Below are 26,807 nucleotides of genomic sequence, written 5' to 3' on the forward strand. Positions count from 1 at the left end.
CAGCTGCAGCAGATGTGCGCACTGAGCCGTGACCCCGCACACGTGCACACATCGTGCACGTGCATCTCCACGCGTCGGGGCTCGGACACGCTGCGGTGTCCAGCTAGGCTCCAATCCTGCAGCTTTTCTATGCTTCCCTGCTCCAACACACCTGACTCAGATCAGTGAGTCTTATGTAGAACTTCATAGGCTGTTGGAGCCATTAGTCAGGTGTGTTGGAGCAGGGATGCAGCATGCAGGACTGCGGCCCTCAGACTGAAACATCCCTGATTGAATTCTGTGTGTTTATTCAGTTCCAGTTCCAGTCGTCTTTAGCATCGCCGTGACGTCTAACAGGGAGATTGTTAAAAAGGTGTTTTCGTGGTAATGAGTACATCAGTAGTAGTACTATAGTATCTGTATCACTAGGGAGTTCCGATCCGATACCGATATCTGAAACTTGGAATACCAGACCTGTTTATGTGAACATTATTGTGACTCTGGTTATTACTGCTGTTATAACCGTGTCAGATGTCATCAGGTTGTAATAAATGACCCATCCTTTCTGAAGTTACCTCACCAATACAACTATAATAACATTACAGATCAAACTATTTCAACAAGTTTTATTCTGATTTGGCACATTTTACCTAAATACAACTATAAATGTGTGATTTTGGAACAAAGATTTCACTTTTAGTGTAACAAAAACTGTCACATTTTAACATTCAAGGCATTTATTTCCTTTAAAACACGTCAGAATCATGTCATCAAACACATCTGCACTGGCTTGACTCGTGTGGTATCGGTACACTTTTATTAATACCAAGTACGAGTACACACACTTGGTGTTGAGCCGATATCGATACTGGTATCAGTGCATCCCTAAGTATGATTATTCAGTACTCATCCACCATGACGCTCACAGCCCCCCCTCTCAGCTCCACCTCTTTGCCCATATTTGTATTTTCCGGGCGAGACGACACGCATGACGCTGCCAAGATGGCGATGGTAGGAACCGCCCACCGAGCTTCAATTCAGCTCGTCAGAAACCTACGGGTGACGTCACGGAGGCTCCGCCCATCTTTCTATATACAGTCTATGGATCAGTAGCTTGATCGTATTTTATAGCGTTAGCAGGAAAGTTTCTCCTCATGTAAACTCTGACGATCTGACTCGTTTACTGCAGGCTCGATACTGACACTAACTTTCGCATGAGCACTTATTTTCAATACAGAAACTTTTGATTTGTACATAAATGGTGCTCCATTTATTTAAACATATATTCTACAAATTTCAAAGGCTTTTATGATTAAAACGCAGCTGGTTTTATTTCATTACAGGAAAACTAGTTTGGGCATTACATGATGAGCCAGCTTTACCAGCGTGGCTACGTAAGAGATGTGTGGAAGTATGACGACGTATGACAACATTCAAAATGAACGTCCGCGTGTACGCACGTAACGGAGCATCAATGCCTGTCCACTCACCTGACTCTTGTTGGCGGCCACCTTGGCGAACAGCGCCTGCGACACCTTGGCTCTCTTCATCTCCTGCTGGATCTCATCGTAGATGCCGGACGTGATGTTGACCAGCGACTCCAGCTTCAGAGGGAGGTCCGCTGCCGGGCCTGAAGGCTTCGGCTGGGCCGGAACATCAGCAAGCAGGAGAAAACACAAGTTTCAGCCTCAGCTTTACATGTCGAAGCTGCAGTGAGACGTTATCAGCCGATGATCGGGTCTCAGAAGACACATCTGCAGCACACGTCTCCACATGTTTACAGATCGAAGTCATTAAGTCCTTCTCTTTTGTCTTTTTTCTGTTGTTTCCGTTTGAACGAGCGTGTAGCGGCTCCCGCAGAGCTTGTATACACAGCGTTTGAAGTCGTCGGCGAGACATGTCGAGACGAGCGCGCTCACATTCCCTCAGTGTAAACGATGCTGAGATAATTTCACTTAGACATAATAAGAGCAGAAGTTCAGCCTGAGCCTCGCATGACATCACAGCGGCTTCGCTGAATGGCTAGAGGAGGGCAGTTTCCAAATGCTGCTTTAATGTTTCCAGCGAGCTCATACCGAGGCTTTCAAGCTGTTTTTTACAGCGCCGTGTGTCTGTGTGTGTGTGTGTGTGTGTGAGCTTTGTGAAGAAGGCTAAAGGTTGAAGGTAACTCACAGAGTTGGACATCTTGGTCTTGTTCTTCCAGATGGAGGCCCAGGTATCAGGGGTGATCTGGTCATCCAGGCTCCTCTCCCACACTTTCTATGCACACACACACACACACACACATAATCAAACATTTGTATGATTTGTGATTAAAACCCCACTGCAGTTAGAAACAGAGACACATAGCGCTGCTTCTGATTGCCAGAGCTGGTAATTCCTGGTCCAGAAAGCCTCCTCCCTGTCCATTTATACACCTCATCTTAAAACCCATTTTTATTCCTCGGCCTTTAACCCAAGTAAGACGGTTTCTGGTCAGTGGGCCTTGTTTTTAATATTGGTTTTTACTTACTATTTATCCAGTTTGTTTTATTGTTTTAATTCCGTATTCCTTGTATGGACTCTTGTTTTATTGTGTTATTTATTTTCACTTGAACTGATTTATTCTGTTTTAATTTGGTCGATTGTGTACAGCACTTTGTTTCAACCAAGCAGCAGCCTCCGCTGGTTGATGGTGATGGTAGGAACCGCCCACCGAGCTTCAGTTCAGCTTTTCAGAAACCTCCGGGTGATGTCAGAGACTCCGCCCATCTCTTTATATATGGCCTATGGTTTGAACTCTGGTTGTTTTAAAGGGCTTTATAAATAAAGTTGAGTTGAGATGAGAAAGTAGAAGTCCTACCATGTTTTTGGATCTACCTGTACATTTAGAACAGGTGTTTTCACTAATAGGCTCGTTTACCTGGTAAATAAACTCTGCTCAGTAAATTCAGCTGGTTTGGTAACTGGTGGGAACAGCGGACTTGTACTTTCTGGACCAGGAGTTGCTGCCTGTGCTGATTGCTAACCTGCGAGAGGCGAGCAGCGGCGGGGTTGGAGGAGTTGGAGGCAGGAAGGCCGACGGACGGGTTCATGGTGCGCTCTCGCTCCTCCTGGTAGATGCGGTCTCTCTCGCTCTCGGGCAGAATGAGGAAGTTCTGCATGGCTTTCAGATTGACCAGCAGAGACTGCGAGGCTGTGCGGGGGTCCTCCTCCTTCCGCAGGATCTCTGACAGCAAACCCTGAGCAACACAAACACAGTCACGTCTCCACTGAGAGCCTTTCGTCTCCGCGTTTCCCTCATAATAAACATCCAGCAAAATGTTTGGCTTCGGCCTTTTCACTCTTTATTTTGTTTAAAGCATTAAAACCAAAAAATAAAAAATTCCAATCACAGCCTGGTTTTTGCTGCTGATCAGCTGCAGCTACAAGCATTTTGCTTTGTACTTGTTTATTTTCAGCAGTGAGCTGAAAGCTTCCAGACTGATGCACATTTCAGACTCCTGGAAACAGAAAAAGGTAAAAAACAGAAGAAAAAAAAACCTAGTGTTGTTTGTTCATGCATACAGTATGAGCTACACTTTCATTTCATATTTGAAATTACATATTTTATTTAATTGTAAAAAAAAAAAAGATTAAATAAAAAATTTATCATGATTAAAAATGCATCTTTTTAATTTAATTTCTATAATTAGATTAACTAAATATGAGATAGATACCAGAATATGGCATCTATTAAAGCGATTGTGGCGATTGTATTTTAGTACCAAACGTTAGCGCTGTGACGGATTTGTTTCCAATTTTTTGGGTGCCGATTCGATTTAAACTGCGATTCTCACAATTTTTAGATTTCAATTAGGAAAAAACAACGCAGCAGCCAGACCATCATTATGCTGCTATTATGCCCAAGAAAACACATAAAAAGATCAATAAAAACAACAAAAATGACAAAAATTTTATAATGGATTACTTTTATTTGGAAAAAAAGAAACTTTAAAAAAAGAATATCGATTTTAAAATTGTGAAGCAAAAAAGTCCTGATTTTCTTACTAACTTTATACCCAGTCCTGGCTCCCTTACCTGCCACCAGCTAATTTTAATTTTACAGAGAATGCAGATGCAGAAAATTTTTATAGTATAACAAAGATAATTTAACGTTTCTGTCCGGAAAGAAAAATTTGTTTTAAGCATAAAACAAATTCGCTGAATCGAGAAAAAAAAAAAAAAAAAAAAAAAAATTAAATTGTAAAGAAAAAAATTCAGATTTCAGATTTTTTTTTATTTTAATTTTCTCACTCCTACTAAACGTGATGTTTTATCGCCCCAAACGGTCTGAATTTCTAACACTAAACACTACAAGAAAGTTTCATAATGGCATGAATTTTATAATGATGTCATCTTACATTATAAAATATTTAAAATGTTCATTTTTAATGGTTTGTTTGACAGATTTATGTAGTGTGATGGCGGCTAGGAGAGATTCCTAATGCGATGTTTTTAACAAATGAAACTTTTCCCCACTGTTTCCCCGACGCTGACTCAGGCGTGGGATACCACCGCGGCTACACTGTTAGCGCCACGCCTTCAAAATAATTTCACATGGAGAACGTCAAAATGTTCTGCAGTCATTTGAACTCAACACACGTCTTGTGTTGTCTTAAAGCTGCATTAAGCCTCCACAAGCGCTGCAGGATACTCTGCTGTCCGACATCTGCGCTGCACGTGAACGCAGCATGCTGCAACGGTGAGAGGGGCGGAGCCTAATTTAACTTAGTTAAGACCACAACGAGGGGAACTTGGATAAAATCCGACAACGTATTACGTGTTTCTGTGGAGACGAAATCTAGCAGCTGATTCGTTACTTTAGATTTCCACATTCCAATAAAGATACTGATAATAAACGACAAACGTGAAGATACGCAACGTTAAGTAATTGGTGCTAACGCTGCTTTAGGCTAAAGAAGATACACCGGTCAGCTTCAACAACGCAAGAACCGGAATGTTTAAGGATTGTAGTTTCACATGAGCTCATCATATATTTGCTTGAAGTAAAAATCAAACCGAGGAAGAATCGGTTACAGTGTGATTTGTGATTGGTATACATATATATACAGTTGTGTTCATATGTCTTCATCCCCTTTCATTAAAGAAAAGGCTGAATTTACAACAGTCGCTCAAATAACTGGAGACTTAAAAAAAGGAACAATAACTAAAAATTTGCAAAAATATAATTTAGTAATATAAGACACTGTTTTTTCATTTAATTAAGTTGAAGAAAAACAAACAAACAAATGGGTCCTGGACAAATGAGAGACTTTTCTGTTGAACAGTGGGACAAAATACCTGCCAACAGGTGCAGAAGTCTGACTGAGAGGAACAGAAAACACCTGACTGGAGCGGAAACATTAAAGGATTCTTCAACTAAATATTACTTTATGACTGATGGAATATGTAATAAATTATCTTATTTGTTTGCTTTAAAAAACAATATTTCTATTGAACAAGATTTAGAAAATAATGTCATGATTTTCATAAAATTTTTATTTATTATTACTTTAGTCAATTTCAGCTTATTTTACAGGCAGCTGTTTTTTTTTCCTTCTTTAATGAATAAATATGAGCACAACTGTAAATATATATTTTTTATGTATATATTTATAATATAAAAACTCTGTTGTTCTTCTTGTCAGCTGCAGAATTAATTTATTTTGACAATAAACAAAAGAAAAGATAAAGAAAACTACTGAGGGGTCAAGCGGAGCCTTTTCTCTACAAAGCCCCTCTTGGTGCAGAAAATGTCATTCTGCACAGGAAAAGGTTAAAAAAGGGAGAGAAAAAAAGCAGAGTTTACAGAGATGAAAGGACAGAAATGAGGGACAAGCAGACAAGCAGTGACTTAAAATATCATTTCGGCTTTAAAAAGTCTGTTTGTGTTTACAGTATTTCCACATTGCTTGGACTGAAGCGACTGAACACACCTGGCCTCTGAACCAGTAGGTCTGCGAGCCCAGTGCATGGATCTAATGGGGCGTGCAGTTATCAGCTTAGCACAGCCTGAAGGCATCAGGTGTTTGTGCTGCTGCGAGGGCGGAGGAGGAGACTCAACGAGCCAGCAAGCAGCCCCGCCATGCTTCCTCTGAAAACACCACGAGGAGGGTGGACACAATGCCGTCTGCTCATGCAGGGAAAGTGAGGATAATCTGCTTTGTATTGACAGGATCAATCGCTTCCCATCCTGCGAGCATCACCTCGCTCTCCCCCTGATTTCCCACCTGCCTGCTGACCTTCTGGGGTTTCCTACCTGTGTACGGTTAAAAGCGACGCGGGCGAACACGGCCTGAGAAACGCTGGCTCTCTTCAGCTCGTCTCTGACCTGCTGGTAGATTTCAGAGGAGACTTCAGCGGCCGAGGGGTTGCTCCCAGGATGCTCGCCTCCACCTTTAGAGGAGCCGCGTGGGATGGGCGGGTGGTTGAGGAACTGCTGGTTGAGGGCTTGTGGGTGTTGATGTGCCAGCAGGCGGCTCACCGCGAGCTGCTGGTTGATGAGGTGGGCCATGGCGAGCTGCTGGCGAACCAGCTGAGGGGAGAGTTGCGGGGAAAGCAGCCCACCTGGACCCAGCAGGGGCTGCAGGGCTCCGGGCGGAGGTGGCGGGGGAGGCGGAGGCACCTGCCCCGTACGGAGAGGAGGGCTGTGATGGAGGGGGCCGTGAGGCGATGGTTGTTGCTGCGGAGGAGGAGGCGGCTGCTGCGGCGGCGGCTGCTGCGGCGGCGGCGGCGCCTGGGGATCTCCGGATCCGGATTTCAGAAGGGGGCTTCCGGCGTTCAGGTGGCTGAGCTGAGCCAGACCGGCGAGGTGAGGAGGAGGTCTCTGACCCAGCATGCAGAAGTCAGTCATGCTGTCCCTCTCCACTGGAGAGAAGAGAAGACGGGTCAAGCACGCCGTCACCAAGGCAACAAGGAGAGACCGAACACGAGGCTTACCTTTAATGTCAGCAGCGTCTCGTCCGGGCCACATCTTCTCCAGGTAATCACCTGAGCAGCAACACACAGTCAGAGATGCAGGTCGAGTTGCAGGACGGAAAGCTGCAGCGTGTGTGTGTGTGTGTGTGTGTGTGTGTGTGTGTGTGATTCTGTTGCCAGATAAGACCCTTAGATGTTCGTCTCTGATGATTTAATTTGTCGAAGGACACGGAGAGACGCCTCAGCAAAGTCCTCACCTTTGATTTTCTTGTACTTCTTGTACCAGCGTCCGAACTCCTGACATTTGGCCGTGGAGACGTTGGCGTAGTAGGAGCTGTTTACGATGGAGGAAATCATACTCTGCCAGGGAGAAGCAGAGAACAAAGATAAGTAATGACCAACACAACACCAAATGCTTGGACTCACGTAACCACATGGCGCACACACACACACACACACACACACACACACACACACACAATGGAAAGAAACATTAATCACGACTGGAAGCCACCCATGGAAACACGAGCCGGAGCAGCAGAGAGGGAATCTCCCGCCGCACACATATGCTTGCAATTGATGCGGCGATCAACACCCCCGGCCATGCAAACACTTCGCACACATTCGATTTACCTTTTTTTGTATAGCGCCACTTCACAACAGTGCTGTCTCAGGACAGTTTACATCCACATCATGTCAAGCCAATTCATACATATCCTATAATAGAAACCAACTGATTGCATCGAGTCATGACTTGGATCCAATCCTCCATCCTGAGCTGCACGCGGCGACAGTGGGAAGGAAAAAACTCCCCTTTAACAGGAAGAAAAGCTCCGGCAGAACCCGGCTCAGGGAGGGCAGCCATCTGCCTCGACTGGTTGGGGTGGAGACGACAGGAAAGAGAAGAGCAGCTGCTTGTGGACGCGGGGGAAGGTCTTACCTGCGATAAGGGACACTCTTTGGCCAGAGTGCTTTGGTTCATTTCCTTCAGCAGCTCTTTGAGAGCGTTCCTGACGGTCGCGTGGTTCCACTGCTCGCAGGGAAGATCCTCCAGCTTTGAAAAGCTGCAGCAAACCCAAAAACACGCAGGGATCAGGCATGTCTTCGTGAACCAACTGATCACACAGCTGGATATTATCAAACTACAGAGGTTTATTTTCATGTTTATGTAGTTTAGATCTTAGTTTTGTTTTCAGTGATCATGCAGGTTAACCCTCCCCGCCTCCCGCCATCAATGAAAATCCAGAAAGACAGAGTTTGTTTCAGGACATCTGAAGTTTTAGGGAAAGTTGCAGATCCATTTATTTTCACTTCCACTCCTCCTGCTTTCTTTGGTGTGTGTTGCTGTGTGTGTGTCAGAGAGGGAAAGCTGAAACTACAGATGCACAAATACAGACGAAACAGAAAGCGGTGGACGCCGAGCTGAGGAGGAAAACGTATTCACACCATGCAAAGCAATGCTAAACGCTAACATTAGCTTCATCTCATTCCAGTCATGTGTTTGTCTTCATGTTTTGGTTCAGACTCAGAAAATAAGGAATGTTTAGGAGTACAAAGGATTGTTGCGACTCTTCCAGACCAGTATTGCTCTTTTTTTTTTAATCTTACAAACTACAAGGGCTCAGATAAGAACCCACTGATGATGGCACGATGCTGGTGCCTTTAACCCCATACTGTATGTTTGGACATGTATGCTAAAAGTAGTTTAAAACATATTAAATAATTTCCCACTCAGCATTAAATAAGGTCGTCAAGCCAAGTCGGAAACTTTGGCCGTTGTAACTCAAGAAGACAATTACATTTCTTTTAATCTGATGGCCCAGATTCCTCCTGCCAGTCACCAAAACAAGCATGTTTTTAGCGTCTCGGTGCTAAAGTTCAGCCAGGATCGTCTGTTCAGCAGCTGCGTTAGATACAATAGTGATGGTTTATAAGGTCTGAGGAGCATGTTGGAAACTGACCGCCGCGACGGCGGCGATGCGCTCTGCAAGGTAAATACCTTCCTGCTACAAGCATGTTGGCACCGATGAGTCCCATCAGCAGAGGTGGAAACTCCTGGTCCAGAAAGTAGAAGTCCTGCCATGTTTTTGGATCTACCTGTAGCCCCCTTCTGTAGATCCATTTAGAACAGGTGTTCTCACTAACAGGCTCCTTTACCTGGTAAATAAACTCTGCTCAGTAAATTCAGCTGGTTTGGTCGGAACAGCTGCCGGACCGGACTTTTACTTTCTGGACCAGGAATTGCCGCCTCTGTCCATGGCATATTCAGACTGCGTCATTTGTGGCGCGGCCCGGAGTTACATGACCTTTTTTCCCTCGACCCCCCCCCCCCCCCCCCCCCCATGATCCTAATGTATCTCTGTTCTTTTCCGTTATCAGGCGGCGCCGGTAAAACTGGCTGCGTGGCTTCAGTTCAGCTTGGTTCTGTTTTATTCTCTTGTCATTAATGTTACTTGTCTGTATGTCAAACCTTAGATGGGCTGGCTTGAACTTTGAATTTCCCCTCGGGATGAATAAAGTATCTTTGATTTGATTGATCAGCAGAGGCGCCATATGGGGGGAAAGTTAGGTAGATTCTAAGGGCTCCACAACTTGATAGGGGCCCAAAAAGAACTTGAAGTAGTTGAAGCAGAAACAAAATGTGGTGGGGTCTCTGCCGTTGTCTTTCATAGGACCCAAATGTCCTGGCGGCGCGCCTGCCAATCAGTTCATGTAAAAATCCATCTAACGACAATTAGATTGATAATAATTACCTTTAGATGGGAACTTCTGTAAAACTAGATGCAGCCGGGATCTCGTCTGTTAAACAGCCTAAAACCTCCGACTGATCATCATTCACATCCACTCCAGATCCATCACATGGACTCCAGATCCATCACATCCACTCCAGATCCATCACATGGACTCCAGATCCATCACATGGACTCCAGATCCATCACATGGACTCCAGATCCATCACATCCACTCCAGATCCATCACATGGACTCCAGATCCATCACATGGACTCCAGATCCATCACATCCACTCCAGATCCATCACATGGACTCCAGATCCATCACATCCACTCCAGATCCATCACATGGACTCCAGATCCATCACATGGACTCCAGATCCATCACATCCACTCCAGATTCATCACATGGACTCCAGATCCATCACATCCACTCCAGATTCATCACATGGACTCCAGATCCATCACATGGACTCCAGATTCATCACATGGACTCCAGATCCATCACATCCACTCCAGATTCATCACATCCACTCCAGATCCATCACATGGACTCCAGATCCATCACATGGACTCCAGATCCATCACATGGACTCCAGATCCGTCACATGGACTCCAGATCCATCACATGGACTCCAGATTCATCACATCCACTCCAGATCCATCACATCCACTCCAGATCCATCACATGGACTCCAGATCCATCACATGGACTCCAGATTCATCACATGGACTCCAGATCCATCACATGGACTCCAGATCCGTCACATGGACTCCAGATCCATCACATGGACTCCAGATTCATCACATCCACTCCAGATCCATCACATCCACTCCAGATTCATCACATCCACTCCAGATCCATCACATGGACTCCAGATCCATCACATGGACTCCAGATCCATCACATGGACTCCAGATCCATCACATGGACTCCAGATTCATCACATGGACTCCAGATCCATCACATCCACTCCAGATTCATCACATCCACTCCAGATCCATCACATGGACTCCAGATCCATCACATGGACTCCAGATCCATCACATGGACTCCAGATCCATCACATGGACTCCAGATTCATCACATGGACTCCAGATCCATCACATCCACTCCAGATTCATCACATGGACTCCAGATCCATCACATCCACTCCAGATTCATCACATGGACTCCAGATCCATCACATGGACTCCAGATCCATTACATCCACTCCAGATCCATCACATCCACTCCAGATCCATCACATCCACTCCAGATCCATCACATGGACTCCAGATCCATCACATCCACTCCAGATCCATCACATGGACTCCAGATCCATCACATGGACTCCAGATCCATCACATGGACTCCAGATCCATCACATGGACTCCAGATCCATCACATCCACTCCAGATCCATCACATCCACTCCAGATCCATCACATGGACTCCAGATCCATCACATGGACTCCAGATCCATCACATCCACTCCAGATCCATCACATCCACTCCAGATCCATCACATGGACTCCAGATCCATCACATGGACTCCAGATCCATCACATGGACTCCAGATCCATCACATCCACTCCAGATCCATCACATCCACTCCAGATCCATCACATCCACTCCAGATCCATCACATGGACTCCAGATCCATCACATCCACTCCAGATCCATCACATCCACTCCAGATCCATCACATGGACTCCAGATCCATCACATGGACTCCAGATCCGTCACATGGACTCCAGATCCATCACATGGACTCCAGATTCATCACATGGACTCCAGATCCATCACATGGACTCCAGATCCATCACATGGACTCCAGATCCATCACATGGACTCCAGATCCATCACATGGACTCCAGATCCATCACATCCACTCCAGATCCATCACATGGATTCCAGATCCATCACATCCGCTCCAGATCCATCACATGGACCCCAGATCCATCACATGGACTCCAGATCCATCACATCCACTCCAGATCCATCACATGGACTCCAGATCCATCACGTCCACTCCAGATCCGTCACATGGACTCCAGATCCATCACATCCACTCCAGATCCATCACATGGACTCCAGATCCATCACATCCACTCCAGATCCATCACATGGACTCCAGATCCATCACATCCACTCCAGATCCATCACATCCACTCCAGATCCATCACATGCACTCCAGATCCATCACATCCACTCCAGATCCATCACATCCACTCCAGATCCATCACATCCACTCCAGATCCATCTCATGGACTCCAGATCCATCTCATGGACTCCAGAACCATCACATGGACTCCAGAACCATCACATGGACTCCAGATTCATCACATGGACTCCAGATCCATCACATCCACTCCAGATCCATCACATCCACTCCAGATTCATCACATCCGCTCCAGATCCATCACATGGACTCCAGATCCATAACATCCACTCCTGATCCATCACATGGACTCCAGATCCATCACATCCACTCCAGATCCATCACATGGACTCCAGATCCATAACATCCACTCCAGATCCATCACATGGACTCCAGATCCATCACATCCACTCCAGATCCATCACATGGACTCCAGATCCATCACATGGACTCCAGATCCATCACATGGACTCCAGATCCATCACATGGACTCCAGATCCATCACATGGACTCCAGATCCATCACATCCACTCCAGATCCATCACATGGACTCCAGATCCATCACATGGACTCCAGATCCATCACATCCACTCCAGATTCATCACATCCACTCCAGATCCATTACATCCACTCCAGATCCATTACATCCACTCCAGATCCATCACATGGACTCCAGATCCATCACATGGACTCCAGATCCATCACATCCACTCCAGATCCATCACATCCACTCCAGATCCATCACATCCACTCCAGATCCATCACATGGATTCCAGATCCATCACATCCACTCCAGATCCATCACATCCACTCCAGATCCATCACATCCGCTCCAGATCCATCACATGGACTCCAGATCCATCACATCCACTCCAGATCCATCACATGGACTCCAGATCCATCACATGGACTCCAGATCCATCACATGGACTCCAGATCCATCACATGGACTCCAGATCCATCACATGGACTCCAGATCCATCACATGGACTCCAGATCCATCACATCCACTCCAGATCCATCACATGGACTCCAGATCCATCACATGGACTCCAGATCCATCACATCCACTCCAGATTCATCACATCCACTCCAGATCCATTACATCCACTCCAGATCCATTACATCCACTCCAGATCCATCACATGGACTCCAGATCCATCACATGGACTCCAGATCCATCACATCCACTCCAGATCCATCACATCCACTCCAGATCCATCACATCCACTCCAGATCCATCACATCCACTCCAGATCCATCACATCCACTCCAGATCCATCACATCCACTCCAGATCCATCACATCCACTCCAGATCCGTCACATGGACTCCAGAACCGTCACATGGACTCCAGATTCATCACATGGACTCCAGATTCATCACATGGACTCCAGATTCATCACATGGACTCCAGATCCATCACATCCACTCCAGATCCATCACATCCACTCCAGATCCATCACATGGACTCCAGATCCATCACATGGACTCCAGATCCATCACATCCACTCCAGATCCGTCACATGGACTCCAGAACCATCACATGGACTCCAGATTCATCACATGGACTCCAGATTCATCACATCCACTCCAGATCCATCACATGGACTCCAGATCCATCACATCCACTCCAGATCCATCACATGGACTCCAGATCCATAACATCCACTCCTGATCCATCACATGGACTCCAGATCCATCACATGGACTCCAGATCCATCACATCCACTCCAGATCCATCACATCCACTCCAGATCCATCACATCCACTCCAGATCCATCACATGGACTCCAGATCCATCACATGGACTCCAGATCCATCACATGGACTCCAGATCCATCACATCCACTCCAGATCCATCACATGGACTCCAGATCCATCACATCCACTCCAGATCCATCACATCCACTCCAGATCCATTACATCCACTCCAGATCCATCACATGGACTCCAGATCCATCACATGGACTCCAGATCCATCACATGGACTCCAGATCCATCACATCCACTCCAGATCCATCACATCCGCTCCAGATCCATCACATGGACCCCAGATCCATCACATGGACTCCAGATCCATCACATCCACTCCAGATCCATCACATGGACTCCAGATCCATCACATCCACTCCAGATCCATCACATGGACTCCAGATCCATCACATCCACTCCAGATCCATCACATCCACTCCAGATCCATCACATGGATTCCAGATCCATCACATCCGCTCCAGATCCATCACATCCACTCCAGATCCATCACATGGACCCCAGATCCATCACATGGACTCCAGATCCATCACATCCACTCCAGATCCATCACATGGACTCCAGATCCATCACATGGACTCCAGATCCATCACATGGACTCCAGATCCATCACATCCACTCCAGATTCATCACATGGACTCCAGATCCATCACATCCACTCCAGATCCATCACATGGACTCCAGATCCATCACATCCACTCCAGATCCATCACATCCACTCCAGATCCATCACATCTGCTCCAGATCCATCACATGGACTCCAGATCCATCACATGGACTCCAGATCCATCACATGGACTCCAGATCCATCACATCCACTCCAGATCCATCACATGGACTCCAGATCCATCACATGGACTCCAGATCCATTACATCCACTCCAGATCCATCACATCCATTCCAGATCCATCACATGGACTCCAGATCCATCACATGGACTCCAGATCCATCACATGGACTCCAGATCCATCACATGGACTCCAGATCCATCACATCCACTCCAGATCCATCACATGGACTCCAGATCCATCACATGGACTCCAGATCCATCACATCCACTCCAGATCCATCACATCCACTCCAGATCCATCACATGGACTCCAGATCCATCACATGGACTCCAGATCCATCACATGGACTCCAGATCCATCACATGGACTCCAGAACCATCACATGGACTCCAGATCCATCACATGGACTCCAGATCCATCACATGGACTCCAGATCCATCACATCCACTCCAGATCCGTCACATGGACTCCAGAACCATCACATGGACTCCAGATCCATCACATGGACTCCAGATCCATCACATGGACTCCAGATCCATCACATGGACTCCAGATCCATCACATCCACTCCAGATCCATCACATGGATTCCAGATCCATCACATCCACTCCAGATCCATCACATCCGCTCCAGATCCATCACATCCGCTCCAGATCCATCACATGGACTCCAGATCCATCACATGGACTCCAGATCCATCACATGGACTCCAGATCCATCACATCCACTCCAGATCCATCACATGGACTCCAGATCCATCACATCCACTCCTGATCCATCACATGGACTCCAGATCCATCACATCCACTCCAGATCCATCACATCCACTCCAGATCCATCACATGGACTCCAGATCCATCACATCCACTCCAGATCCATCACATGGACTCCAGATCCATCACATGGACTCCAGATCCATCACATCCACTCCAGATCCATCACATGGACTCCAGATCCATCACATGGACTCCAGATCCATCACATCCACTCCAGATCCATCACATGGATTCCAGATCCATCACATCCGCTCCAGATCCATCACATGGACCCCAGATCCATCACATGGACTCCAGATCCATCACATGGACTCCAGATCCATCACATGGACTCCAGATCCATCACATGGACTCCAGATCCATCACATGGACTCCAGACCAGAGTTTCCTGTTTTTATCCGAACATAAATCATTCCTACTCTCAGCACTATGCATACCAAAGCTTTGCAGTTGCCATGGATACAAATAAAAAGATCATAAACAAACCTGGCCAGTATGTGCCTAAACAATAAGAAATAAAACGCTATCATCTGGACTTTATCTGGCTTTATCTCTGCATCAGGATTCGTTCTGCTTGAGTTTTCTCTGGAATCGGTGTTTCCCGACACGTCAACTGTTTCTACGGCAGATAAACTGTTTCTGTGTTTCTGCTGTGATGTCAGCAGGACCAAATGTCTGATACTTCACTGTTCCCGTGAAACGCAGTCGTTCTTTTCACTCCTAAACCTGAAAAGTGTCAGAAAAATGGAGCGTCTCATTTCAACATGTGAATCAGACCTTTGCAGCTGGATGCGCAGCGTGACCATGTGGTAGACTTCCATCAGCATGTCGGCGACGGTGGCTTCTGGAGCGTCAGTCAGAAAGTGGATGGGCAGAGGGTTCCACCTTCCCACCTTGATGATACCTGCACAGAGACACAGTAGACTGCTTGATGAAAACCCCTGTGTGACGATGTAAAGATTTGGTTGTTTGAAGGTTAAAGGAGCTCCATCATGGTGGATTCCTCTGTAATCATGCCGATAAAACAAAAATCCCATTTTTAATGATTTTTAAGGAGTCATGATAGTAAAATATAAAGATTTCCTGCAGCAACAAACAATAATTTATGATTTTCTAGCAGTTTTTATGACACGATGTGGCTACAAATGTCACCAGAGTCTCTATTCCCTCATTAAATCAGTTTTCCTGCTGATCTTTGACATAAACAAGACTCTAATAATCACCTAAAACCTGACAGTCTGATAGTTTTTACATAAAAAATAACTATTTATCTTCAAATATGTATATATATATATATATATATATATATATATATAGTATGATATTACATTGTATGGTATCATCTAATGCTGTCTCATATCATTTTACATTATATTGTATTATATTTTATGATATCAGATAGAATTGATCACAGTCGTATCTGATATCCGACTGGCTGTATCCAAACGTCCGTCTTTACATGAAACCCCAAATCGTCCTGGAGGTCTCCTGCAAAAACGTCTAAAACTTTTTATTTTTAATAATACAAGCCGTCTTTGAGCTCAGACACACACACACACGTATCTGTCCTTTACACACCAGAACACACAGATTCATACGCAGGATGAGCTGAAACTGTGAAAACTAAACAAAGCTAATCCCATTACCATCCTCTAAATGAGATCCAGACGGGTCCTGAAACGTCTCCCCCGTCTGTTTGTCCCTCACATCCCCCTTTCCTTCCTCCCTTCCCCTCCATTGCCTCGCTTCACTCGGGCCGAGTCGTGTTCTTCATTATTTGGTCATGCAGAGGCAGCGACATTAAAAACGCCACGTAGAGAACGGACCGAGCTCCTTCTGGGCAGACAGAAACCCAGGAGGAACCTCAGACCACCATGGAGATATCTGAGACCCCAAGCAGAAGCAGAAAACACTTCTCTTTTTTAAACATCCGCTTCTAAACATCATGTGAGATAAATGAGATAAATAAAACACGTTTTATTTCAATATTCTGCTGTTTTTTCTCTAAAAAGCTTCTTCTCCTGTTATTATTTATTTCCCGCCTTCCTCTCTAGCGAGCAGCATCTGCACGTCTGGAAATAAAGCTAATGCCCAGCTGGGTGGAAGCAAACGGGTGAATAAGCAGACAAACACAAACTCACAGAGGACACATGACAGCACACGGAGAAGTGGACATGCACCGGCTCGCATGCGAACATGCACACGCTCGCAGCGGGATGCATTAATAATTCATCCATCATTCTTGGTCTGCTGTTCAATGAGCTCTGCTTCTTCTGCAAATGTAAGAGCAGGAATCATTGTTCCCATTTCCACATTAAAATTCCACCTCCCGGAGACGGGCTTTCATGTGGCCGGCTGGTGGCTTGGCTCATGTCTCCGAGCCCACACTGATGTCTCCGACTCCTCTCATCAACACTCGTGTGTGTGTGTGTGTGTGTGTGTGTGTGTGTGTGTGTGTGTGTGTGTGTGTGTGTGTGTGTGTGTGTGTGTGTGTGTGCGCGCACACGTGTACGCTCAGTTATCCCCGTGCTACGGTTGGTCTTAATGGTTGCAGCAGCCTCCATCCAAACTGGTTCTGCCCCTGGCACGTGCTCAGGGAAACCCCGCACGCAGCATGCCTGACTCATCCCTGTCGTCCACAATTAGTTGTTCCTCCCCATCCAAGTCAAGACGAAGCTGCAAACACAAACCTCCTTTTGGCGTTACTCGTCTGGTTTTCAGGGGTAAGGTGTCTCTCCTCCTTAAAGTGGAACTATTCTGTGCATTTCAGGCTAATTTATTTTTATTTCTGAGACCAGAAGGGCTGGGATTGATGGAGTTATTGTCACAAATGGCTTTATTTACTTCAGACCGACCCTCTCCGTAGGCTGTCAGATCAGCCTGCGGGCAAAACGAGTGGATTGAGACTCTTCCGCATTAAGCCCCGCCTCCCGCCACTGCGCTACATCGGGAGCGCGCACCGCACCTGCTTTCACCGTCATTGTAACATCTCATAAACAGAAGGATTAGGCTCATATGAACTCAATAAAAAAAACAAAATACAATGTCAACACATAGCATCCAGCCCTACATGTTGGAACCTGAATCAGAGCCTGAAAACGAAGTGGAAAACAGCAACCCACAGCAACGAATGCAGCAGGATGTCTCTGTTTGGTAAACTCTCCAGCCATCGTTGGAAATAACTTTATCCCACGTTTTCCACCCGCCTGATGTATTTGTACATGTCCTTGTTAACCAGTAGAAGGTAACCAATCACCCAACCTTATCCCCCGGAACGTCACAAGGATTTCCAAGTAGAAAAAACTCTCTAAAACCACGCGTTTTTTGTTGCCATGGAAACCGAATGCAGCGCGTGCTGGAACTCAAACTCAAACTCAAACATGCGTTTAGGTGATAAAAAAACAGTGCCGTTCACATGTCTGATGAGGATTCAACACTGTAACACTGTAGAAAGCTCAGAAAACTCCAAATATCATCATAGGACCCCTTTAAGGTTTCATTTGGGGCAAAGTGGAGGATTTGGAACTGGGTTTGATTAAAGTTTTTTTTTTTTTTAGATGAGTCAATTTTGTTGTTAAATTTAGCCAAAATGAGTCAAATATAAGAGCAACATTTGAGCTCCCATGATGTTTTTTTTTTTTACCCTCATTGGCTGTTTTTTTAACCTTCATATTTTACCTTTCACACCAAACTTTTGATACTTTATGCAGACAGTAGTTATGCATACTTCTTACTTAGCTTAAAACCCTCTTGTGCAAAATCAATTTAATTCAACTTTATTTGTATAGCGCCACTTTACAACAATGTTGTCACAGGACACTTTACAGACACGAATCAACATACACATCATTTAAAGCCAATTCATACATATCCTATAAAAGAAACCAACTGATTGCATCGCGTCATGACTTCGATCCAATCCTCCATTCTGAGCTGCACGCGGCGACAGTGGGAAGGAAAAAACTCCCCTTTAACAGGAAGAAAATGTTTTGGGGTTTTTTTTTTATCTCCTGTCCCCTAATGGATACCAGGAAGCAGAAAACTGCGCTACAATAATTTTGAGCTGCCACATGGTAATAAATGATAAAAATACAAAAGATAAATTGTTTTTTAAAAAAAAAAATTCACAAGGCTGTGTTGACACACTAAACATTAAACTGTTCAAAATGCATAAAATCCAAGCAGGAAAATTTTTGTTTTTCATGTAAAAACCACAAACATGTATAAAAAATGTTTATATGACTTAGAATTCAGGTATAAATAGTTTATTCTCAAAACCATGTTACCAAGTTCGAAACATGTATTTAATCACCAGCATGCCGCGATGTCTCAGGTGGTTTTTGTACAAATATTTGCAAATGTTTATCACCACAAAATGTTGCTTAAATTTTTTAAACAACAGTTCCTGTCCACGAAAAGACAAAGAGGACGCCACAGGTTGGACATGTCCGGGGTGTGTTGGTCCTCCTGTCCACCAGGAGGCAGCATCTCAATCTGCGTTTGTTGATTTTAGTCACACACACAACTTTTCTTACGCAGCAACTAAATATGTCATGTCCGCATCTTATTATTTGATTGGTTGATGTGGTGAATTTTTCCACCAATAGGGAAAGAGATTTGTTTTACTATCATTGCTTAAATAATAATTGGTCATTTTTACTGTTTCTTTCTCCACAAAATGTGACTAAAATACACAGAAAAGGGTCACATTTTAAAAAAAAAAAAATCTTAACTGGTTTTACTGGTCTGTTAACACAATGTGTTCAGGTGAAAAAAGATCCTGGCTTCAGGTGAGAGCTTTGTTGCTTTGTCTGGGGAACGACTGAGTCTGGTGGATATTTATTGCCATAATGTGCATCCTTCTACCTTTACCTGGCGATATAAACCAAGTCTTTCTTGCAGCCATCACATAAAGTCTCACCCCTTCTAAAGATTTGGCTCTTTTAGACGTGAATTGGTTCTTCTCTTAGAGGCGGCTCGTTCGTGAACAACACATCATTACCAGTTATCAGCCTGCGATGTCTCCATCTAGAAGCTGTTCGGTGAAGCTCGTACCGGAAGGAAGATGATTTTAAAAGATGTTAAAAAGATGTCAGAATAAAGACGTAGAAGGGAAAAGCTCAGACTGTCTTTATCATCATAAGCCATTAAGAATGCCTCCAAGAGGCAGCGAGACCTCGTAACAGGCGGAAGTTTCTGACTCTTAAAAAGAAAATAGCTTTGCATTAGTGCTGGGCGATATGATGATATACAGTATATCCTTTGACAGATGGAAATTGTCTTTTGTTTCATATGAGGCTCTATCGTTTGTCGTTTTAAGGTCCTTACTGCAGTATTTTATGTCAAGATGCGCTTTACGGCACGCTGCAATACATGGAGGAAGACAGACGTGTTTCAGAGGATAATTCACTAAAAGATGAGCAGCCAACCCAACCTGATGAGCTTGTTCCTAAAAGAGGGAAATATCTGTCTGGATGCAGTTTGGATATAAAAAGACCGACGTGGAACCGACAACAGACTAGCTCACAGTCCCAACAACGGACTCTGACACAACTAACTCATTTTATCACCTGCAGGAATCAGGATAAAGAATCCAGAATAAAGAAAAGAGTCAACGTGTAAAAGCAGCAAAAGCAGCGTCAAGTGGAGACGAAAGCTCGTAATAAACTCCAGACCAAACGCTGCAGCAGGTATTTACCTGTGGAACGTCATACGGCCATAGTTCCCCCAGATGGAAGGAGATCCCTGCTGCTGTTGCCTAGCAACATCTGACACATAACTGATGACTGACACAACATTACACAGTTTTATATCATTATGGGATGTAAAATGAGCCGATCGGGATGTGAGGCTTCGTTTTGCATCGATAATGAAGCGGTGTGTGTCGGTGGCTTTGCCTCAGATGTCCGGTGAGCAGCTGACCCACTGACTGACCCTTCAGCATGCGTTCGACGTGGCACTGTTAACCGTTCGCTCACTCGAGCCGTAAAGTACAGGTCTGCTCCCATCCAGTCTATAAAAGCCTTCAAACCCTTATAATTGAAATAAACAATATCATCCAGTTAATTACTGGTCTGAGCTAATTAAAGAAAGGCCGTGGTCCTTTAAATACACCGCTGGGACACAAGAATGCAGGACACAATTCAAACAGGGAGAAAATAGCTGAGACTCTGTGTAATTTTGGTTGTGAACCGCAGGGAAAAATGTATAATTTAAACCAGAAATTATTCATTTAACATAAACGCTTGTTTTAAAAAACAAAACGTATTCATTTGAGAGAAGCTCAGGAGGAGTGTGTGTGTGTGTGTGTGTGTGTGTGTGTGTGTGTGTGTGTTTTGTCTGAGATGTTCCACGCTGAGTGTAAGTGTGTGAAAATAAAACAAAAAGCCTCTCTGGATGGTAAAAGGGAGTGTCGGTGTGTGTGTGTGCACGTGGAGGTGAACGTCGCTCTGAGTTCTGTTTGTGTGGAGTTGAGACGTCGCGTTTGGTGTGTGTTGATGTGGACGGCGTGTCTCGCCACTTTTCCACGCACCGATCAGAGGCGGGGACCTCCATCGACACTTGGCACTAACACAGAGGCTAAAAGTGTTACTAATGGCGTTCATCTGCAAGCCGTCGCCGCCGTAGCGCTCTGCAGGACAACGCACGTCTGGCTGTTGGTTTTCCTTTAACAGCCTGTTAACTGCAGCTCTACTTTTACTACCAAACGGCTCGCAGGGAGAGTTTTTACTTCACATCTGACACGATCAGATGCATAAAAACACCAGGAAACAGCCTGTTTGTGGCGTGACTCAACTTTTACCTTTCCTTCGTTAGAGACAATTATTGATATGGTATTAGCTCTGAAAATGATATCAAATAAATACAGTTAAACTAAATTAGCAAAAAAACCAAAACACTATAAATACATTTTTATTTTGAAAAAAGATAAATAATGTGTATATGCAAGAATTAAAATGGTGAATTGCATGAAATCTTGCAGTCAGTCGGGATTAATCACTGTTTTGTCTTTAAAATGAGTGCTTTATGGAAAAAACGTGGTAACTTTTGGTTTACAAACAGTCAACAAATAAACAGCTTTTTACAGCAGTTTTCTCTTCATATGGTGCCAGTTAAAATAGTTCTGGTAAAACTCGTTTTAGATCAGAGATCAAACCCGGTCCTGCAGGGAAGGTGTCCTGCAGGTTTTGGATGCTTTTCTGCTTGCTGATTCAAATGAAATTGATCTCCAACAGCTTCTGCACAAGTCTGGTAATGATCCATTTATCTGATCAGGTGTGTTGCTGCAGGGAACCAGCAAATCCCTGCAGATCGCTGCAGATCCATGTTTTATAGGACACATCATGAGATAAACCCTCTTCTAAGGCTTTACCCAGATTTCTTGCCCATTAATTCTCTAAATTTACTCTCATTTCCTTTCTGTTTAGCTTAACTGGACAAAATTTTGATTCAATAACTAAAAAAATTTTTTTTATTTATTTATTTTCATTTTTAGCCTGACAACACCCAAGAACTCTATCTATCTATCTATCTATCTATCTATCTATCTATCTATCTATCTATCTATCTATCTATCTATCTATCTATCTATCTATCTATCTATCTATCTATCTATCTATCTATCTATCTGTAACATACACAATAAGTTACTTATAACAAATTAAACTCTAAAATGTCTAAAATGTAGACAATCTGTCAGAGGAGTTCTGATCCTCATCAGAGAAACTTTTGGGAAAGTAAAGCTTTGGAATCTTATATATTTTTACTACAATCAGTCAGTTTTTATGATAAAACCTGGCTTTCAGTTCCCAGACGGGAAGCTGTGAATAGTAATAGTGATCATGCTCTTCCTGCCTTCTCACTTTTAAATCACAAATCATGGCGGTTTAACAAACTGCAGGATGTATCAATCACATCACATATTGATAATGGAGGAGATAAAACCATTTAAACCATCAACTACAGATGATACAGATTTATCTTTTTCCTGCTCACCTGGTTGCTGACACATGGCGAAGCAGACACTAAGAGAATAACACAACTTTCTCATCCATGTTTCAGACAAATTAGGCTGCATTCCCATCAGGACAGTCCGCTAGACTCGGTCCAATTGGAGACTCGGTCCAGCTGTAGGGGGGTGTATCCATGTGGACCGAGATCGTGTTCACACTTTGGTCAAACCAGTCAAACCATTAGAATAATATCTCCCCATTCCCACCAGAGGTGGCGCTGCACTAGTATTTAGCAGAAGAGAGGACCACACCGGCTTGAAGAAGAAAACTCCGTTTCCTCCACCTGCCAGTTAAACATGGAGACCAAACTATGGCTGTTTTGGGTTTTTATTGTGTCTTATGCAAGTATACTGCAGAAATCCACTGCAACAATGGAGGCAGTATGAACACCAGTCGAGGCAGAGGACCCTTAACGCCATCGCTATGGATTTACCCACAATGCAATGCTACGCCACATGCAGGAAGGGACTGGTTTTGTAGTCCGCTTCCTGTATTTGGTCCGCTTGTAATGGACCGAGACCTGGTTTGTAGACGGACCGAGTCGCTTCTTCGGTCCGATACAGAATGCGTTTTGGTGCGTTCACATTTCCCCGAACTAGTGTTTCTCTATTCCAGTCCTCAGGCCCCCCCACCCTGCATGTTTTATAGGCAACACTACTTTAACACACCTGAATAACATAAAGGCCTCAGTAACAGGCTACAAAGAACTTGATAAACAAGTTCAATAATCTGACTCAGGTGCTTTGGAGGAGGATCGTATCTAAAACATGCAGGGCAGGGGGTCTGAGGACCGGAATGGAGGAACACTGCCCCAAACGAAGCGGACTTTCTGAGCAAACAGACTCTGATTCAGATCAAAAAGTCTGATGTGAACATGTCCTAAAGAGACGATACAGATGCATCTTTTTCCTGCAGACGCGCTCACCTGGTCACAGTCACACTAAGAGAATAACACAACTTCTCTCGTCCATGTTTCAGACAACTTCTTATTATGTCATAACTCTCTTTCCGTGACGAATGAATCTTATTATTTTCCCTCGTGCAGCAGAGAGACACTAAACGTTGCTCTGCTGGACGTGACTGAGGCGTATTGAGAGAAAACAGAGGAGGAGGTTGAGCATTTCACCTGTTTCAGGTGGGCTAGCAGACTGATAAGCGCTAAACGCCTATAGCCAATAAAGGGATTAACTGGGTTACAAAAGCAACACACAACCAGCGACAAACTAAAGAAAAAACTTGAACCTTTGCCCTCTTTGGTGTAGCAGATTTGCATAACCAGATTTTCTATATAGCGGCACATGTCTCCACACTCAAAAACAGCATGTTGGGATGACACAAGCACATGCACGCCAACGCTGCAGGAAGATTTCAAACAGATGGGGGGGGATCTCCCACCATTTTCTGTCTATTGCAATAGCTGGGCTGCTCGCTGTTGCCATTTTACACTGTGAAGCAACTTCTCCAGATAGAATATTCTGCATACTTGGGAGAAGACAGCAGTAAATGACACTGTCCTGCTGCAATGACAACCATGTGTGCAACAATAAATTACAGAGTTTTTCTTTTTCTCTGCTTCATAAACATTCTCACACATACTCCACACACACACATACTCCACACACACACACACACACACACACACACACACACACACACACACACACACATACTCCACACACACACATACTCCACACACACACACACACACACACACACACACACACACACACACACAGTGTATTTTTGTCTTGCCGGGACATTCCTGTCCAGCTCTTTGTTGTGTTTTTAATGACTTCTACAGGCTCTGTCTGTGTCTCTGTTGTGTTTTTGAAGCATTCTTGTGCTTATTGCCACTGTAATAGTTCAGTGTTTCCTCTGAGCACAAGAATTCACATCCAGTTGTCTTAGATCCAGATTAAAGGGGGACTCTGAGCTGCAGGATTGTCGTTTACACAGAGAGAAACATGTTATGGTTTAAAACTTTAACTTTTTAATGCAATCTTTATTAAGCATCGACATCATTGTTGCTAAATACTAAGTTGTGTTCACCTCCTGTGTGTTTTTGGACAGCATAGTGGTGCAGAAGGTTTTATTTGTTATGCTGAATCTTCCCAACTACACAACCCTCAGTTAGTTGACCTGGGTTCTTCCACTTTGGGGCTATGAATGTGGGAAAAAAAGTACATTTAGCTCATCTAAGGATTTATTTTCCCCCCATAAAGTCCTGCCAGACACATAAGGCTAGCTTCTGCTTTCATGAGGTAGATCCTCGTTACAGTATTTCACCAAAGAAACAGCTACAAGGAACCCCAAAGGGAAAGTCTTCAGACAGTCCTACAGCTCAATTTTTTTAATGTATGTTTAAAAATAATATATATCTTCTGAGGCCTTTCTTGTAAATATGCAAATGTAATCAAGAGTTTGTTAGCATTAATGCTAAGAACATATGATAACAATTAGCTTATTTCTTAGTAAATGCAAAGAAAATCTATTGTCCAACATGTTAATAAGTTTGAATTAAAATTACTTTTGATGGCTTTTGTTGCCTTCAGGCCAAGTTGGGCTAACTGCTAAGCTAACAATCTATCAGTTATTTTAATTGATGCAACACAGTATTGATAAGTTCACACCATACTTGTCAAATTATTAAGAATGTAAACATGTTTCTTAAATTACTTAAGATTAGGGGATACACAGAGCTCAAGACTTCAACAATTCAAGCTGAGGTTAGAATTTTCAGGGATTGTCTAAAAAAAAAAAAAAAAAAGAAAAACGTGCTGAAGCAGATGTTAAATCTGACAATTTATCATTCATCTTTTTCTTTAAGACAAGAATTATAGTAAACTTTAGATAAAGAGGTTGATATTTTGGGAAGTTATATCTTTTTGGTGAGTGTTTGCAGTAATAAAAGTAACTTTAGGATAAATATTTAGCTTTGTTAGCTTAGCATTAATACTTAAAACAAATAAAAACTGTTAGCAAATGTAAAGATTATCTTCTTATAACCATTATGTTAAGTAAGAAAAACTTCCCCTTGTTTGCTAAATTTATGCTTTTATCTTAGCTAACATGCAGTTGCTTTTATTTTAGCTAAGCCTAGTTTTTATCTCAGCTTATTTGTCTCAAAAGATAATGTATCAAACATACAGATCCCATTTTTCGTAAGATAGAAATTGGAGATCAAATGCTTTTGCTAATTTTGACAGTAAATACGTTGCTGAGAATAAAGTTGTTTTTTTTAAAAAAAGTTATAAACATTGGCAAAGCTAGGCTAGGCTAAGCTAACAAACTTTTGGTTTAATCTTAGCTTATTTGCTTCTCACATGCATATTTTTTAACAGCGTACATAGAGCTTACTGATGGTTAAAGGAGTACAAAGTTTAGTTACGCTCATACACATTAGCCAAGCAAGCTAACAAGTGTTCGATCACATCTTAGCTTATTTTTTTACTCAAAAAATAATGACTCAAACATGGTCGTTCATTCATTGGTTATATAGAAATTGTAGATGATCTCCTTTTTATATTATTTTTACAGTAAATATGTAGCTAGAGCAGTTGATGTTAGCTGAGCTTCAAGTTCATTAACAGGTATTTAAACATCAGCCAAGCTAGGCTAAGCTAACAACTCACTATATTTAGCTTGATCGTCATGTAGACCAGAC

The 26,807-nt window shown here is 43.8% G+C and overlaps 1 protein-coding gene across 1 annotated transcript in view; it reads right to left on the bottom strand.

The window, feature by feature from the left end:
• satb2 (SATB homeobox 2) overlaps window positions 1–26,807 on the bottom strand; it is a gene marked incomplete at its 3' end in the record, with an annotated part of 61,422 nt that overhangs the window by 25,720 nt on the left and 8,895 nt on the right. The window contains exons 3-10 of the mRNA XM_079253979.1: window positions 15,909–16,035; window positions 7,859–7,982; window positions 7,176–7,278; window positions 6,940–6,990; window positions 6,260–6,867; window positions 2,988–3,200; window positions 2,152–2,238; window positions 1,470–1,622 (exon numbers count right to left, since the gene is read on the bottom strand). Coding sequence (XP_079110105.1) covers window positions 1,470–1,622; window positions 2,152–2,238; window positions 2,988–3,200; window positions 6,260–6,867; window positions 6,940–6,990; window positions 7,176–7,278; window positions 7,859–7,982; window positions 15,909–16,035 — 1,466 coding nt within the window. The remainder of the gene's footprint in view (window positions 1–1,469; window positions 1,623–2,151; window positions 2,239–2,987; window positions 3,201–6,259; window positions 6,868–6,939; window positions 6,991–7,175; window positions 7,279–7,858; window positions 7,983–15,908; window positions 16,036–26,807) is intronic.

Source organism: Telmatherina bonti (assembly GCF_933228915.1).
Source record: "Telmatherina bonti genome assembly, chromosome: 15".
Lineage (NCBI taxonomy): Eukaryota > Metazoa > Chordata > Actinopteri > Atheriniformes > Telmatherinidae > Telmatherina > Telmatherina bonti.